This window comes from Rhinopithecus bieti, unplaced genomic scaffold, assembly GCF_001698545.2.
Source record: "Rhinopithecus bieti isolate Rb0 unplaced genomic scaffold, ASM169854v2 scaffold_12013, whole genome shotgun sequence".
Classification (NCBI taxonomy): Eukaryota; Metazoa; Chordata; class Mammalia; order Primates; family Cercopithecidae; genus Rhinopithecus; species Rhinopithecus bieti.
Window position 1 is genome coordinate 802,755 of NW_016807120.1, and position 17,004 is coordinate 819,758.

Below are 17,004 nucleotides of genomic sequence, written 5' to 3' on the forward strand. Positions count from 1 at the left end.
GATTACAGGCTTGAGCCACCGCACCCGGCCTGATCCAGTAACATTTTCTCATTGAGTTTTAGTTTCATATTGGGAAGTTAATAGTTTTTTATAGTAGAAGATATATTGTTCTTTTTCATTTTTTCTTGAATTTTCTGTACTTCTGTATTTAGAGTTCAGTTTTATATGCCTATGAAACAATGATGCATACTATGATAAGTATCATTTGTTTGAATGTACGTTTTAGATTTTCCTTTCAGTAATCTTAAAAGGATTTCAATTTGGCTTTGGTCACTGAGTTTTTCTCCTTTTGTAGCCTTTTCCTTTAGTCTCCTCTTCCCGGTGGTTGGTAAAAAGAGGTGAATTGACAGCCTATGTAGAAGACACTGTGCTTTTCTCAAGAAGGACATCCAAACAGCAAGTCTACTTCTTTCTCTTTAATGACGTGCTCATTATCACCAAGAAGAAGAGGTAAGTCTTTATCTGGTGTTGCTGACTCTACACTCCAGTTTTAAAGTTCTGTAATTCAGATGCCTGTTAGGGTGATCATTCTTTAAAAGCTAGAGATGTTGAAAGTATAGTTTCTACATACTGAATCATAATTGCATCTGTGCTTCATTTTCTTTAAATTGCTTATATAGTTCAGACTTGAATCATTATCTGCATCATAATTCTTGCCAACCTCTATTGAGCCACTGTTCTAAGCGTTTTACACATTTATATCACATAATTCTTATGATATCCCTGAGAAGGTAGCACTGTTTTTATTCTCATTCAGTGTTTTTCAGACTCCTTCTACCATAAAATTTTTGTGTAAAACAGAAAAAAGTTGGTCCAGTTGAGAACAGGCTGGGGAGCAACTCTAGTGCTCCTTTTAACTTAATTTAAAATGCACTGCTTTTAATGATTCTTAGTCTAAAATATTCCCCTGTGACTGGGAAGGTGTTAGCCATACTCCCTTCTGAAGGGAATAAAGTAAATCATTTGATTGGCAGAGTGTTTGTTCTTCTTACTCCAGGCTTCTAGTTGTGTGTTTGTGTCCAGATCTAGTGAGGTGTCCATGAAGAATATTGTAGAAACCTTTTCTTTCCAGTATTTCTTCTGTCAAACTGTTCCTGTTCTACACACACACCCCCCATCAGCTCTGCCTTTCTCTAGGGAACATACTTTATTAAATGCACCCAATACATGTAAAGTCCTACGTAAATATTCCGTCTTTTCTAGAATATGAACTTAGAGTGAAAACATAAATCTGTGGTCTGTTATTTCCACATATGAGGGAAATGATGGTGGGCTGAATTGATGTCATGTGGTGGGAGCAGGGGTGGTCCTGGAGTGCAATTTAGGCAAGGTGAAGAGAATTATAGAAACAGATTCCTATGAAAATACAAAATAAATATCAAAATGTATCAGAAATATTTAATTAAATGCTAGTTCTGAGTTGCTGACTTTGTAGGTTGAAAATTCAAACTAAATTAAAACAGATTGAGTTTTTCTTTTTGCTCCAGACCATATTATGAATTATTTCAGTTGAGTAGCTGTTTAGCTGAAATGAAATGTTAGTATGGTCTTCCCTGAAAAGCCATAATATGACAATGGTACATACATTAAAATTCTGATAATTATTTTTCATACTTAGGAAAATACTGTTTCCGTATCTCCAAGGAGAAATTATTTCTCTTACCTGGAGTAGTCTAAATACTTCTAGTAGCTAAGTAATTGTTTTTTTCTTTTTTTTGAGATGGAGTCTTGCTCTGTCGCCTGGGCTGGGGTGCAGTGGCATGATCTCTGCTCACTGCAAGCTCCACCTCCCAAGTTCACACCATTCTCCTGCCTCAGCCTCCCGGAGTAGCTGGGACTACAGGCGCCCGCCACCACACCCAGCTAATTGTTTTGTATTTTTAGTGGAGATGGGGTTTTGCCATGTCAGCCAGGATGGTCTTGATGTTCTGACCTCGTGATCTGCCTGCCTCAGCCTCCCAAAGTGTTTTGATTACCGGCATGAGCCACCGCGCCCAGCCATAAATTTTATAAAGATGGGAGAATTACAATTTTTATGTTTTTGTGTTTTGTTGGTTTCCTATGAGATAGCATTTTTCCTTGGCTTTCTCCAGGATGTTTTGTTTGTAGGGGAGAGTAATTATATATGTCTCTTCAAATGCCAGAACTCTTGACTTTTAACGTCTTCCAGCTGTTGAAATATTTGTTCTGTCTCAGTGGACCTAGAGCTTTAACTAAACTTTTGATTTAAATGATAAAATGTACACTGACAGTACCAAGCCAATTTTAAATATAAATGTAATTTCAATTATGATGACTTTGGTGACTTAATGAAAATATTAAAGGTATTTAAACCAGTACAGTGCAACTTTTGTTCTTGAATTTGCACAGAACTACTCGATACATATAGACTATTGAAAGTCAGAATTATGGTAGATGCTCTTCTACTTAGCAGCATACTTTGCCCTTCACAGATGGTTTTGCCATTATATTTAACATTGCTCTCCTAGCTAGCCCACATTTATTTTCTCAGGTAAATTTGAACTTGCATTATTAGTAAAACATAGAGCAATGCCATTGGGAGTTTTTGAGAATTTTTTTTTTTTTTTTTTTTTTTGAGACGGAGTTTCGCTGTTGTTGCCTAGGCTGGGATGCAACGGCGTGATCTCTGGCTCACTGCAACCTCCGTCTCCCAGGTTCAAGTGATTCTCCTGCCTCAGCCTCCTGAGTAGCTGGGATTACAGGCATGTGACTACGCCTGGGTAATTTTGTATTTTTAGTAGAGATAGGGTTTCTCCATGTTGGTCAGGCTGGTCTAGAACTCCTGACCTCAGGTGATCCACCCGCTTTGGCCTCCCAAAGTGCTGGGATTAGAGGCGTGAGCCACCTCACCCGGCCTTTTTTTCTTTTCTTTTCTTTTCTTTTTTTTAAGAGCAAGATATACAGCTCCAATGGAGAGGACAACCTGAGTACCTAACTTGACCTTTACCAAAACTAGAATTTTCTTGCCTTACCAATTAGTTCATTATATTTCTAGGGTATTCTTAGGTAATAATATTGGAGACCTAATTGTTTATGACCTGAATATGTGGTGAGGTGACATGCAGACCACAGAAGCTTGATAAACAGACTTGGTTAAAAATGTACAGTATGCCTGACTGTATTTACATGATAGCTTCAAGGAGGTGACTGCAAATGCTTTGCATGCCAGAGGCAACAGTAAAGGAGACACAACGACCCTGAACAAGGCAACAATTTAGGCTCGGCCACAAGTTACAGATAAGGAAAATCACCTGTGCCAGCGCTTGAGGACTGATCTATCCACCCACTGCCTAATTCGAATTCCAGGTTTCAGTCAAGGAACTTAGCCGCTGGGCTTCCAGTGGTTTTCCTCTTCAGGGAGGTTTTTCAGCTACTGGGAAAGGCTGCTTGGGAGGACAGTTACTCATCCTCCTCCGATCCAGACTGGCAGAAGTTTTATGCTGAGCACATTCCATAGATTGCTGAGGTGTGTGGCCCCCTCAGCTTCGCAGTGCATGTATCACTGCTAGTGCTTGTAAAGCTGGCTTGATGAGTGGCCATGACGTTGTCTTCATTAACAGGAATTTTCACTTTTTTAGAACATTAAAAGAAAGTTTATTTTTATTTTTATTATTTTTTTTAGAGACAGGACCTTGGTATGTTGCCCAGGCTACAGTTCAGTGGCTATTCACAGGCAAGATCATAGTGCACTGCAGCCTCACACTCCTGGACTCAAGCAGTCCTTCCACCTCAGCCTCCTGAGTAGCTGGGGCTGTGGACACATGCTTTGGTCTTTAAAAGTAAGTTTAAAGTTTTCATTAGCACTGGCTGCTAGTGCGTCACTCTACTAATAGCCTGATTCTACCAAATTTCAAAAGGATACATGATCGACTACTCTGGATGAGGGATGAGAACATGAACACTTTGGTATTTGAAGCTTTGACTAGAAGTTTTCTGGGTACGGCAAGAGCAGACTTCTCAACCTCGGAACAATTGACATTTTGGGGCCTGATGTTTCTTTGTTGTAGAGGGCTGTCCTGTGCAATGTAGGATGTTTTAGCAGCATTCCTCATCTCTATCCACTGTTCGCTAGTAGCAGCCCCCTTGCACCCTAGTTGCGACAACCAAAAATGTCTGGACGTTTTTGCCTAATGTCCCCATGGGGCAAATCCCTGCTAGTTGACAACCACTATACTAGCATCGTAGTAAACTAAACTAGCTTTGCCTTTGGAGTAGTGAAGCTGTGTAAATCTATCAGACTGGCACAGCAGGAATAGTAATATTGTATTATAAAAGTAATTTATTGTCAAGTTATACTTACAGATTAACAAATTAACATTATAATATCCAATATGTGCCTAATAATAACTTATTATAATAAAGACTAATTACAGACTATACCTTCATGTATAACCTTATGGTCTAAGTACTGTTGTCCCTAGTTTTGAAATACAAAACTGAATCCAAGACCTAACTAGGTTCAGACTCCTAAAAGGTTTATTTTGTAAGATATAGTCCCTTCTATCTGGCTTAGGTCTTCTCTACCAATTTCACCTGAAGCTAAAAGCAAAATTTTCCTTCCTTTATTAGTTTCCTTGCTGTGTTAGTTTCCTACAGCTGCTGTATCAAAGTGCCACAAACAAAGCGAGTGACTTAAAACAGTCGGAATTTATTGTCTCACAGTTCTGGAGGCCAGGATTATTTCCATTTCACAGATGAAGACGCTGAGGAAAAGAGAGATGAAATATCTTTTTCAAGGTCTTTCAGCAGAACCAGGATTCTAATCTGAGTCTTTGTTTCCATAGGCTCAATTTCTTTATGTTCATTACTTCTTCATTTTATTTTTCTAGAATATTTCACTTTTCCCTCATCCTGTAAAGTTATTGGGGAAAAAAAAGCATAGAAACTTACACCTTTTTTTGTTTTTTGGAGAAACGTCTTTTCCAAAGTAAGCTTTTGAGTATTTTTATAGTTCTACTGGTTGTAGGAGAAAACTAGAACCAGTACCAAATCATATTTGTGAGTTTTCCTCTACCATTAGCTAATCCAGCATCAGAATCTGGGGAAGAGTTTCCCTTTGATAACATTTCCTTCCTGCAGACTTTTAAGACAGGAGATTTCTACTTCCTGATTTCTGGTTCCATAAATACTGTGTATATTGACATAGTTTGAGCCCCATGTTACAACTTTCTAAGTTTTATAAAAAGGTTTTCAAAATTTTTAATTTTTTTTCAGGTTTTATAAAATTTTCTGTAATAGCAAACTACTAGGTCATTATCATAAGGGCAAGGACTTAAGTTCAAACTTGGATTTTCCCAAATAGTTTAAACACCCAGTGTCTTAAAACTGTGCAGCCTCCCTTGAAAGGTTCATGGCCTGATTTGGTTTCTTTTTTTTTTTTTGCTTTTTCCATGAGAATGCTCTTTCCTATTATAGAAAGCTGGAAACCACCTGATACCTGTCTTCTTCTGGGGAAGTTAAGAGTATCTTGGCTAAAGGAAGGGCAGTAAGAATGATTGAAAGCTCCTTTGTTCCTGGAACACATGAAGCTTGGTTATTTCTGACCATTTTGGAATTGAGTTCTAAATTCAAGATGGCAAGATGGCGTGGAAAAGAAATGAGAGGCCTGTTTCCTTTTTGCTTTTTTTTTTCTTCCACTGTCCTATGCACCCTTGATTCCTCTGATGTTATAAGGTATTGTTTCCTCTGCGTCTGTAAGGAGAGTTGGCATTGCTGTTAAATGTTGAAATCTGCCACTACTGAGAAGCACAATATCAATCCCTGGGGTCAGAAAGAACTGAGCTCAAACCATGGGCAAATTACTTCTCATCTGTCAGAGCCTCAGTGTTCCATCTGTAATATGGGGATAATAACATCATCTTCATCATGGAGTTTCTGTGAGAATTAATGAGATAATGCACATAAAGCTCTTACTAGAGTGGATATGAATAGTCCTGCTAAGTAACTGATACATGCTATCATTAAGATTATTTTTGGTATTATGTTTCTCTCTCTAAAGATTTTGCCATAAATCAAATTATTGCTCTTCTACTTCTAGAATATTTTATTGTTTTAAAAAATGATTTTCAACCTTTATGTAATTGCTACATAGCTGAAGGTACGGCTCACTCTAGGACCAGAGCTGAATGTATGGCCTCCAGAACACGAGCAGTTTAGGGATAAATGACTTTAACTCCGTGCCTTTGCCTCCTCAGGAAACCCATGTCAGGCAGCAAGTGAGTGAGGAAAAACTATTGGTCTATTTTTATTCTTTTATAAATTGGTGTAAATCATGTGTACACGTTGTAGTAGCAGTTTTTTTATTTTTTTTATTTTTTGCACTATTCCTCAGTGATTAGGAGACACTATAACAGTGTTGCTGAAAAATGTGCAATAAATAGTATATTTTTCCTTTTTATTGATGTAAGTCAGTGGTATGGTACTCCTGAATTGGAGTGTGGGGTTGCTGTATAATTTGGATAACCTTGTTACCCACTTAAGAAGCTGCCTGCCTGCCCTTCAGGGCTTGCTTAGTTCAACTTATCCCGGGGAGAGAGCTTCAGAAAGGTACTGACAGCCTCTCAGAACTGTGCATCTCCTCTTTTTCAAGGACTGTGGGTTCAGAGCATCCCATGGGCAGCCACAGAAGTGCTGGGCTGTGGCATCTGGTGGTCCTTGGTGACAGGGATGGGGCTTCCCGGCCCTTTTCTGGGTCACTGGCCATCTTTTTTGTGGCAGTGAATCATAGCAGATGCTTATCATACTAATGAACGGGGATCCTCATCTCCACTATTGGTTATGTTATTAACAATGAAATAGGATGTATGTGGCATGTTTGTTAGACTTCAGAATTATCTTGAGGAACTGAGCAAGTAAGGCTATTTGAAATCAGTTTCTGGATAAATATTGTGCCTTGTTTTGCTGGTCTGAGCACTTGCCAAATTGTGGATTTCTTGACATGGACATTTAGCTCTAATTATGCTTGGTCCACTTACGCATTTGCAAAACATAATTATCAGGCTTTTAACAAAACATCAGGCAGTTTAAATGGATGGTGTTCTGTTAGGAAAGTAAAAAAAAAAAAAAAAAAAAAAAAAAGCTGACATTTACTGTAAGTTAGGCATGATTGTAAGAGCCTTACACACAATGAGGTAATACATGTGTTACCTCATTTAAACCTCTCAACAATCCAGTGAAGTTGGTACTGTTACTCCCACTTTACAGATGAGAAAACTGAAGCACAGAGAGGATCAGTAACTTGCTTGGGTTCACAAAGCCAGTGAGTGATTGGGTTTCTTTTGTTTTGTTTTGTATTTTTTGAGACGGAGTCGCCCAGGCTGGAGTGCAGTGGTGCAATCTCGGCTCACTGCAACCTTCACCTCCTGGGTTCAAGCAATTCTCCTGCCTCAGTCTCCCGAGTAGTTGGGACTACAGGTGCTTGCCACCACGCCTGGCTAATTTTTATTTTTTCTACTGTTAGTAAAGACGGGGTTTTACCGAGTTAGCCAGGATGGTCTGGATCTCCTAACCTTGTGATCCACCTGCCTTGGCCTCCCGAAGTGCTGGGATTACGGGTGTAAGCCACTGCGCCCGGCCTAAAATTGGGTTTCTTACCAGACATTCCCAATCATGGCTCAACTCTTACCTGCTGTGCCATACCTCATTCCTTTAAAATTGTATATTGTTCCACTAACAACATGTTTGTAGTATAATTCTAAAACCAAGCTTTGAAATGGAAATCAACCTCAGTCAAGTGAAAAAAAAATTAACTCCTTGACTTAAAATAAATTTTAGCATAAATTCAATGTCCTTCATCCCAGCCAAGTTTGACTAGAGTGTTTCTATTCCATTTAAGCACACAATTAAGGGTGAGGGTTGAGGAATCATGTTTTTTAGAAGGAGAAGGGAAACAAGTTGAAATCTACAGAACACTTTTTCTCATACATATATTGGAGGAAAGTAGGAAGAATTTCGTTTGATCTCATAAACCCCATTAACTCCTGTGTATCAGTGCTACTGGGGGGAATGTTAGAACCATTAAATTCCTCAGAGGGATTTAATGCATGACAGTCTAGAAGAGGATCTTGGAGAGTGTCCCCAAAGAAGGATGGCTTAGAAATGTCACAAAAGGCATTAGAAGACAGGGAGTTTCAGGATTCACAGTTGCTCAGTGTCACTAGATTCTGTATACATGCAAAGAGAAATAATGGCGAAATCCAGGTGTTTAATTTGGTGGGGTGATGGGCTATGGTGGCCTTCGGAAGCCATTTCAGTGGCCTGTAAGCACAAGGGTCTGAAAAACCGCAGGCAGCTGCTAACTCAGGAAACATATTGTCGTGGCACCAGCATATTCTAGTAAATATTTTTTTCAGGACAGAGAAGCTGTGTGAATGTTTTAAAGCCTATGGAAAGGGAACTACTGAATAAGTAAAAAATAAATGTCACTATCTTGAGAATATATGCCAAAAATCATATGACTATCAATGCTGTGATAAGTCTCAATAGCTTCTTTTCTTTTAAATTAAACCTTTTTACAAAAGGAAGAACTGGAAATGCTGCTTGGGTTTCCTTCCATCGGATTTGGGCTATAAAAGAGAGTTCTAAAACAATGTAAGCGGGTACGTGAGAGTTATACCCACAGCTGGGGCTGAGAGATGTGGATTGTGGGAAAGCTGGCTTGTGCAGTCTAACCCTTTCCCTTGCCTCCCCATCACCATCCTTCCTTTCACTCTCCTGGGTGCATCTTGGTAAACTAGCCTATTTTCCATTCCTGTTCATCCGTATTAAGTACCTAAAATGCTTGCTAATAAGGGTTAAGATAAGAACTCGCTCTAAGGTATGTACATGTTTAACAGCACCTCTCTGACCACAAGGCAAGCCCTTATAGGTCTGTATCCTGCAGAAAGACCTGTCTTGTCACTTGCTTTTTCTTCACAACTCTTATGTACCCAGAGCTTGGGTCCAAGGAAGTATCCTGGTTTAAGGAGTGAGATTGGGATCCACATTTTAAAAAATATTTGATGTTTCCCCAAATGTCCCAATATTATTTGATTAACTCATTAATTTTTTAGAGATTTGAAATGTCACCTCTGTATCCCCAGACATGTCTGTGTCAACTCGTGAACCCACTATTCTGCTTCACAATCCATCAGTCAACTCATGCCCTTGTCCCAGTCTTTGAATTTCTGCAGCTTTACAGTATGTTTTAATACATCATAAGGCTAGTTCATTCTTTTTTTTTTTTCACAATCTTTCTGGATATTTCTGCATGTTTATTTTTTCTGTGTTTTACAGTCAGCTCAACTATTTCCACTCCCTGCCATCTCTCAAAAAACCCTTGCTTGTGTTTTCACTGAGTTGCGTTTAAATTATATATTAACTGAGGAAGAATTGATATCTTGATAATATCAAGTTTTTCTATTCATTACTTTGAGCCTTCTTCTAAAGTTGTTTAAGGTTATCCACATATAGAAGAAACCTGTTAAGTTTAATCCTAAATATATTATGTGTTTTGTGGCAATCATAAATAAAATGACATCTTCATTTTATATTCTAACTGGGTGTTATTCATATATAGAAAAGCCATTTTTTTTTAACACCTAATCGCTTTACTGAATTCACTATTAGTTGGTAGTATATTTTCAGTCAGTGGTGTCATCTGCAAAGAGTTAGTTGTTAGAGGGCAGAAAAGACATTCCATTATTAGGTAGTCACTTCAGTTGCATCCTTAAGCAGCCACAGACACCTAGAGTGATGATAGCCGTCACATTTATGTCTTTTTGATTAAATTCTTGTTTTTTACTTTTACTTGTAAAATGGTTCAACCTTGCAGAAAATTATCAAACATGAATATACCTATCATCCATATTTAACAGATACTAACTTTTTGCCATATTAGTGTCAGATCCCTCCTTTTAAACAAAAAAAAAAATATATAAAACACTTCAGATTACCCGAAGTCCTTCCACCCTCAGCCTTTCTTCCTTCTTTTCCCCAGAGCACCTACTCTGCTGAAGTTGGCGTCTCTTATTCCTGTGCTAACTACTGCATATACATATATGTAGCTTTGGTATTTTAAAAATGTATGCAAGTTGTACGCAAATTTTTAAATGTTTTCCTGATTTCAAAGTAATAAATATATGCTCAGTCTGAAAATTCTAACCTTTATAGAAATTATGGGACGGAAACTTAAAGGGCTTCATAATAATCTCCTTAAGAAAGCCACTGTTTACAATAAAGTGTATCATTTTTCTGCCTTTGATGTTGCGTTGCGTATAGTAGAACCAAACACTGTCTGACTTGCTTAACAAAGAATGCCCTCCAGAGAAAAAAACAATTAGAATATGTGTTTGCCATCATATCCTGTTTTCTGCTAGTAGTTCTTTATGTTGTTAAAAACAAGAAAAGAAAGAAATCTCAACAAAGGTTACTAGGACCTTAAGTGGATTTCAACAGAGAAACCCATCACTGTTTACACTCCAAGCAACAGACTTCTATAGATTTGATTCAGCTGAAGCACCTGATAGGCGCTGCTGCTTGCACAAAGCAGACGCCTTGATGAGCAGCTGGTAAACTTGGAGCACATATAAGACAATCAAAGGAAGTCTCCGTATAAACTTCTCCATGCAAGGAAAGATGGTTTTTCCATTTGCCCTTTTCTGAGCACTTTAACTTCCTCATTACATGTTCCAAATTGTTTCAGAGGCTATGTAAACCATATGTTTGTTAAGTGATAGAGACAAACATGGGGAAGTCTGATTAGCATCAGCTTCCCTCAGGAAGGGGGTTTCTTTCCCAACCCTGTTTAGCCTGCTCCATACTTATTGGACATGGGGTAAGTAAGCAGAGATGGGAAATGGGCTTTAAACAGCTGCACCTGGCTATAGAGTTGCCGCTCCTCTTTCTACTGAAGCACATGTTTTAACAGTTACTCTCTATTAAGAAGAGAGAGAGTAGGTGCTGGCTGACAGTAAGAGAATGAATTTCATTGAGTATTTCAGTATTCATTCAAACCTTCATGAGATTCAGTGTGTGAATGCGTATGTGCGTGTGTGAGAACACTCGAGCTAGCAAGCAAGAGTGAGCTGCTTTTCAGTTTTTGTTCTTTTCTTTTTTTTCAGTCCTTTTTTTTTCTTTCAGTTTTTGTCCCACTGGGTTTGAATTAGGTAGCCAACATGGATAAATAATCTATTTACTTCACTACTATTAAATGGAATCGTTTCTTTTTATATTAGATTCCCTAGGAGAGCAGTAAAGAAGGTATAAACACCTACATTATTTATTACATAATGCAGAAGTTTACTAGCCTAGACGAAATAATGATGTTGGATATTGGATGATAGTAAATCACTTTAAAAACAAACAAACATAAAGGCCAACATGTTTCCTGCATTTCATTTTGGATCCGGAATTCCAGTGGGGCAAGTTCCTTGTTCAGGCATATTCAATGACACACCTGTGCAGATGTGTGGAAATAAATACTTGAGGTGAAATCATATAGCTATGATTAGGGCAGCCACAGTTTATCATTCAAACTGGACATTTGAGAGGACTACAGGCATAGACTGAGCCCAGCAGCCATCCTGGGTCTTAATCAGTGGCGTTGTAGTTGTCATTGCTTAAGAGAACAATAAATAAACATTTTTAAAAAGTATCTACTTCTGTCTTTATCTCCCAAAGACAAAAAAATAAAGCATTGATGACTCTGAAAATTGAAAGAGAAAAAAAAGCTGGCTGGGTGTGGTGAATCAGGCCTGTAATCCCAGTACTTTGGGAGGCCGATTACTTGAGGTCAGGAGTTCCAGACCAGCATGGCCAACATGGTGAAACCCCGTCTCTACGAAAAAGACAAAAATAGCCAGGCATGGTGGCGCATGCCTGTAATCTCAGCTACACGGGAGGCTGAGGCAGGAGAATCACTTAGACCCGGGAGGCGGAGGTTGCACAGTGAGCTGAGAGTGCACCACTGCATTCCAGCCTGGGCAACAGAGCAAGACTCCGTCGTTCCTCTCTCTCTCTCTCTCTCTCTCTCTCTCACACACACACACACACACACACACACACAAACTTAACTAGTTTATTCATATTAGCTTATATTCATTTTCTGTGAACCCTTGGTCTTGAATTCTACTGGGATGACTTGATAGGTGAAACCACTTTATGTTGACAACTTTTTGGAATTTGAGTCACCTCAAATGATGACTTTATAGCATATACATTTCTTTGACTTTCATTTCTTTGGAAATACCTACGATACCTACGTGCATGTCATTGTTTAGGGCGTTACCCCACGTTCACAATATTCGGTTGCTTCCATTTATCTTTCTGAAGCAGAATTGTTTTTAAGCAGAAACAGGTACCTTTGACTACCAGGTTATCTTTTTTAACTTGTAAATGGGACCAAAAAAGTAATCAGAAGGGGCAGAGAGAAAATAGTGACAAGGAAGCCTCAGTTCATCCTCTTTTTCTCTTGTTTTTGATGCTGTTATTGTTGAGGTTTTGTTATGTTTTATCCTGGTTTTTGGTTTTTATCTTGAGTCCTATGCTGTTAAATGCATGTCTGATATAGTATCTATACAACATGATAAACTTGTTCTATGCTGCTAAAAATTGACTGCTTTGTTTCTAGTAAACATAGTCTTTTAAAAATAACCATATTTGTTTGTAAAGCGTGTTATTCACCTTCCTCTTTTTATAAACATCTCTACTTTGATAAGTCTCATTTTGGATGTGAGAAATATTTGACATATCCAGGTGTGGGTGTGCTGGTCTGTAGGCAGTCTCAGGAGAGCGTTGGAGATAATCGTGCCACACAATCTTTTAATTAATACAGATTACTATCCTGGGAACAATTAGGCTTGATCAGAAGGCAATATTTTGCTTTTATAGATAACTGCATTTGCTGTTTTTTGAGGGGAGAATCTATTAAACTAAATTTTAGAAAAAATTATAAAGTTTTTCAAGGAACATTACAAGGGAGTGGTTGACAGGTGGATAGATGTCCATTCTGAGGAAAATAAATTCCAAGAAATCTTGAGCAAAGTGGCCTGTTCTGAAATTCCTAGTGTACTTGAGTAGGCACAAGGATTTTTCTTTTCTCTAAGCTCCCCTGACATCATTCACTTGCATTTATTAAATGAGGTAATTATTTGATATTCCTAGCGTATATTAGAATTTATTATATATTCATCCACTTATGTGACAATTGTTTATTGAGCACTCTCATGTTCACCCGCGGTGCGGGTGCAGAATAGAGGAAAAGCTGTGTTTACCAGGTTCGGTATTTGCCAAGCAAGTACAATCAAGGAGATGAACATGTATGCAAGACGTGATTTAACTAGGTACCAAGAAATCCAAGCTAGGTAATTTAATATGCATGAACAAGAGGACACGAGGGAATTAAGGATAAGGGGAAAAGTTGTAGAGTCAATGGGTTGTAAGAACTGGTGGGTTAAATAATGGTGTTGAGGATTAGAGGAGGAGAGTTGGAAAGAAAGACTGTGCTGGTTACAGAGAGGTACGTTTGACACTGTGATTACAGAGAGGTTGTAGTTGATAGTAATGACAAGGACTAAGGTATAACCATGGATTTGTGGCTGAAGTAGGGCAGAAAACAAGATCATTGAAGGAGAGTAAAGTCGAGGAATTGAGGGTACGGGGTGATGGAAAGATCCTTTACAGGAGAGTTAAAGAAAGAAGTAGTGTTGGGGACTTGATGTAAGTGACCTAGAGAGAAAGAGACAGAGAGAGAGAGAGAGAGAGAAAGAGTGTGTGTGTGTGTGTGTGTGTGTGTGTGTGTATGTGTGTGAAGTATTATTGGAGAGAGACAGAGAGTCAGCAGTGAAACTCAAGGGAGAGGATCGGGAATGATCCAGGAGTCTATAATGACTGCGGTTATGAGTTAGAGACTGATGGCATGAGCTTCAAAGCTGATGATGTTTCAGGAGGAGGAAGCGATCATTGTCTAGAAGCAAGAATAAAAAGCAAGCAGGCAGAGAGCTCTCAGGAGATGCCTTGTTCTCTAGGGAGAGACAGGTTTCTTTTAAAGCAAGAACGTGAAGGAAGGGTTCAGAGATGAGGCCAAGTATTTAGAAGACTTTACTAGATTCCCTAAATGAAGGAATTGCATTCCCAGAGGGTACAGTGGAAGGTGTTCAGGAACCAGCTGAGGAGTGGGAAAAGGTGGGGCCAGATTGAGCATGTTCACAGTGCGATGGGAGTGGGAGTGCAGGAGAAAGAAGAATATTGGGGGTCCTGAGCCTAATCAGGAGTAGAGGGCATAATGAGATTAGTCCTGGTGGTTTCTGAAACAGGTGGTGAGGCTCTGAGTGTGGGACAGAAGGATGGGTTGGGTGTCTTGCCAGAAGCAAGCAGACCTCTGGGGCTCTTCTCTCCAATGCATGGTCATTTGGAGATGGGGGGTTTAGGGGGGTGAGGTCTTGTTTCCCAGAGCATGAGTAGATTTGGGGCTCCTCCTTCATTCTGCAAATAGAGATGTGGAAGCTGGGGAGGTATACCTGCCGGAGCATTACCAAGATGCATGCAAGGATGCAAGGACCACTTATTATAACAGTTCCAGGATGAGGTCAAATGAAACCTAGAGGGTTTCATTTTTTTTTTTTTTGTATTGCTTTTATACTTGAGATACAATTTAGTATGTTACATACATAAAAATAGTAATTAGGTTTAATTGGAGGGGGTTACATTGATTCATAATCAGTAGATAGAATTTGAATTCTAATTCATAGTTTAAAATAAGTCATTCTCTCCCTCTCCTTCCTGCGCACTCCTTGCTGTTTCCACCAAAATGTGCCTTGAAAACTGACAATGTCACAGTCTTATCTGGCTGAGTAATTGACGTGTTCTTTTCTCTCTCCTTTATAGTGAAGAAAGTTATAACGTCAATGATTATTCCTTAAGAGATCAGCTCTTGGTGGAATCTTGTGACAATGAAGAGCTTAATTCTTCTCCAGGGAAGAACAGCTCCACAATGCTCTATTCAAGACAGAGCTCTGCCAGTCACCTCTTTACTCTGACAGTCCTTAGTAACCATGCGAATGAGAAAGTGGAAATGCTGCTAGGAGCTGAGACGCAGTAAGTATATGTGGGGAAAGGATCGGAATATCTGATGGTATCTCCCTGACCTGACTTCCTTTGGTTTACAGACTCCCTAAAAACAGCAGCTACTATTCATGTTTTTGTTGAGCACCTACTGTTCGCTAAGCGCTACGACTGGGTGCTTTTTTTTTTTTTTTTTTTGAGACGGAGTCTGGCTCTGTCGCCCAGGCTGGAGTGCGGTGGCCGGATCTCAGCTCACTGCAAGCTCCGCCTCCCAGGTTCACGTCATTCTCCTGCCTCAGCCTCCCGAGTAGCTGGGACTACAGGCGCCCGCCTCATCGCCCGGCTAGTTTTTTGTATTCTTTAGTAGAGACGGGGTTTCACAGTGTTAGCCAGGATGGTCTCGATCTCCTGACCTCGTGATCCGCCCGCCTCGGCCTCCCAAAGCGCTGGGATTACAGGCTTGAGCCACCGCGCCTGGCGACTGGGTGCTTTTTACAGATGTTGTTCTTTTCATTGTAATCTTCTTACAGGAGATGGATGTTGTTATTTTTGTCCCTATAAGTCCTGATAGATGTACCTTGCTTTAGGTGTTTTATTTTATAGAGTGGTTTAAAATCATTTTACTTTTTTCATTGACAAAGAATATGATACACTATCTTTAGGGAAGATGATTCAACTGGTAGTTTGAGTCTAGGCCATAAGCCCTCTTAGGTAATGGAATTGAGGTCATTTCTCAGTCACATACCTTCAACCAGAGAGCAGAAAGCCCAATTATTTCTGTCAAAGGAGCTACCCAGCTTATGGAAATATACTGATAAATCCTCTTACTAATCCAGAGCTTATGCAAGACCAAAACAGGCATCCTGTTTGTGCCTGCAGTTTCGCCAGCAGTTAGTGTGCAGTTAGTTCTCACATTGGATGAGTGGCAGTGAGGGTTAACTTTCAAGTTCACCTTAGTGATTTTTTGGTGGTGATTTTAAAGCTAACTGACCAATTTATTTGTTTAGAAACTGGAAACTTCCTCTTGCAATAATCATCATGGACAGATATTATATTGGGTCAGAGAGTGGAGCAGTGGAAGGAAAGGAGAAGTTCCCTAATTCTTTGTCCTGTCAGATTCCTGCCTCCCACTCCATGTCTGCCAAAGTTCCTAAATGATGTGGTTCAAATGGATCGGCACCTGATGAGTAACAACCCTAAAACTGTAGCAAGATCTTAGAGAAAGTGATCCCAAAGACAGATTTTATCAGTGTTCCTAGATGATTAAAGAAAATATTAAAGAAAAATTCTTCAAGGACACTTGCTAAAGCACAGTAAGGTTGGCTTTATTCAAGATCATCTTAGTGGGTAGAAGGACCATTGCAGCAAGGTCTCCAGTGGGGGAGACAGATTGGGCTCAACTTCAAATCCAGCATGGGCCAGTGGGAATTTACAGCCATGAAGCAGGATGGAGGTCAGTGGATGGAAACTCACTAAGAGGAAATATCAGGGATAAGGGCGATTCTGGCTAAACAGGAATCTTGCTGAAGACAGGCCAGGGTAATTAGACATCGTAACCTCTGGGATGATGGAGAATAATGAATCTTATCAGATATTGAGGATGGAGTAGGGGATATTCTTGCCAAGCTGACTTAGTAGGGTTCTTTGCTGAAACTGGATTTTATGAAGAACTGTACAGATGAGCCTAGGAGAAGATACAGAAATCTAACTAAAGTTTGGCCAAGCAAAGAATCTGTGTCAAGAGACATAAGAAAAATGAGAAAATTACAAAGCATCCGCATAAAATGTCAAGTTATTTCATATCTTTTGGCACTAGAAGTAACATTTCACAGGCTGGAGAAAAACAAGGACAGGTTGGTGAAAGCTATAGAATATTCCAAATGAACTGGAGAGTTCACCGAGGTAATGAAAAAAGAAATGTATTTCTTTTTTTTTTTTTTTTTT

The 17,004-nt window shown here is 39.3% G+C and overlaps 1 protein-coding gene across 1 annotated transcript in view; it reads left to right on the top strand.

The window, feature by feature from the left end:
- Positions 1–17,004, top strand: part of ARHGEF26 (Rho guanine nucleotide exchange factor 26) — a 141,094-nt gene that overhangs the window by 108,197 nt on the left and 15,893 nt on the right. Inside the window, exons 11-12 of the mRNA XM_017880260.1 lie at positions 296–450; positions 14,884–15,093. Coding sequence (XP_017735749.1) covers positions 296–450; positions 14,884–15,093 — 365 coding nt within the window. The remainder of the gene's footprint in view (positions 1–295; positions 451–14,883; positions 15,094–17,004) is intronic.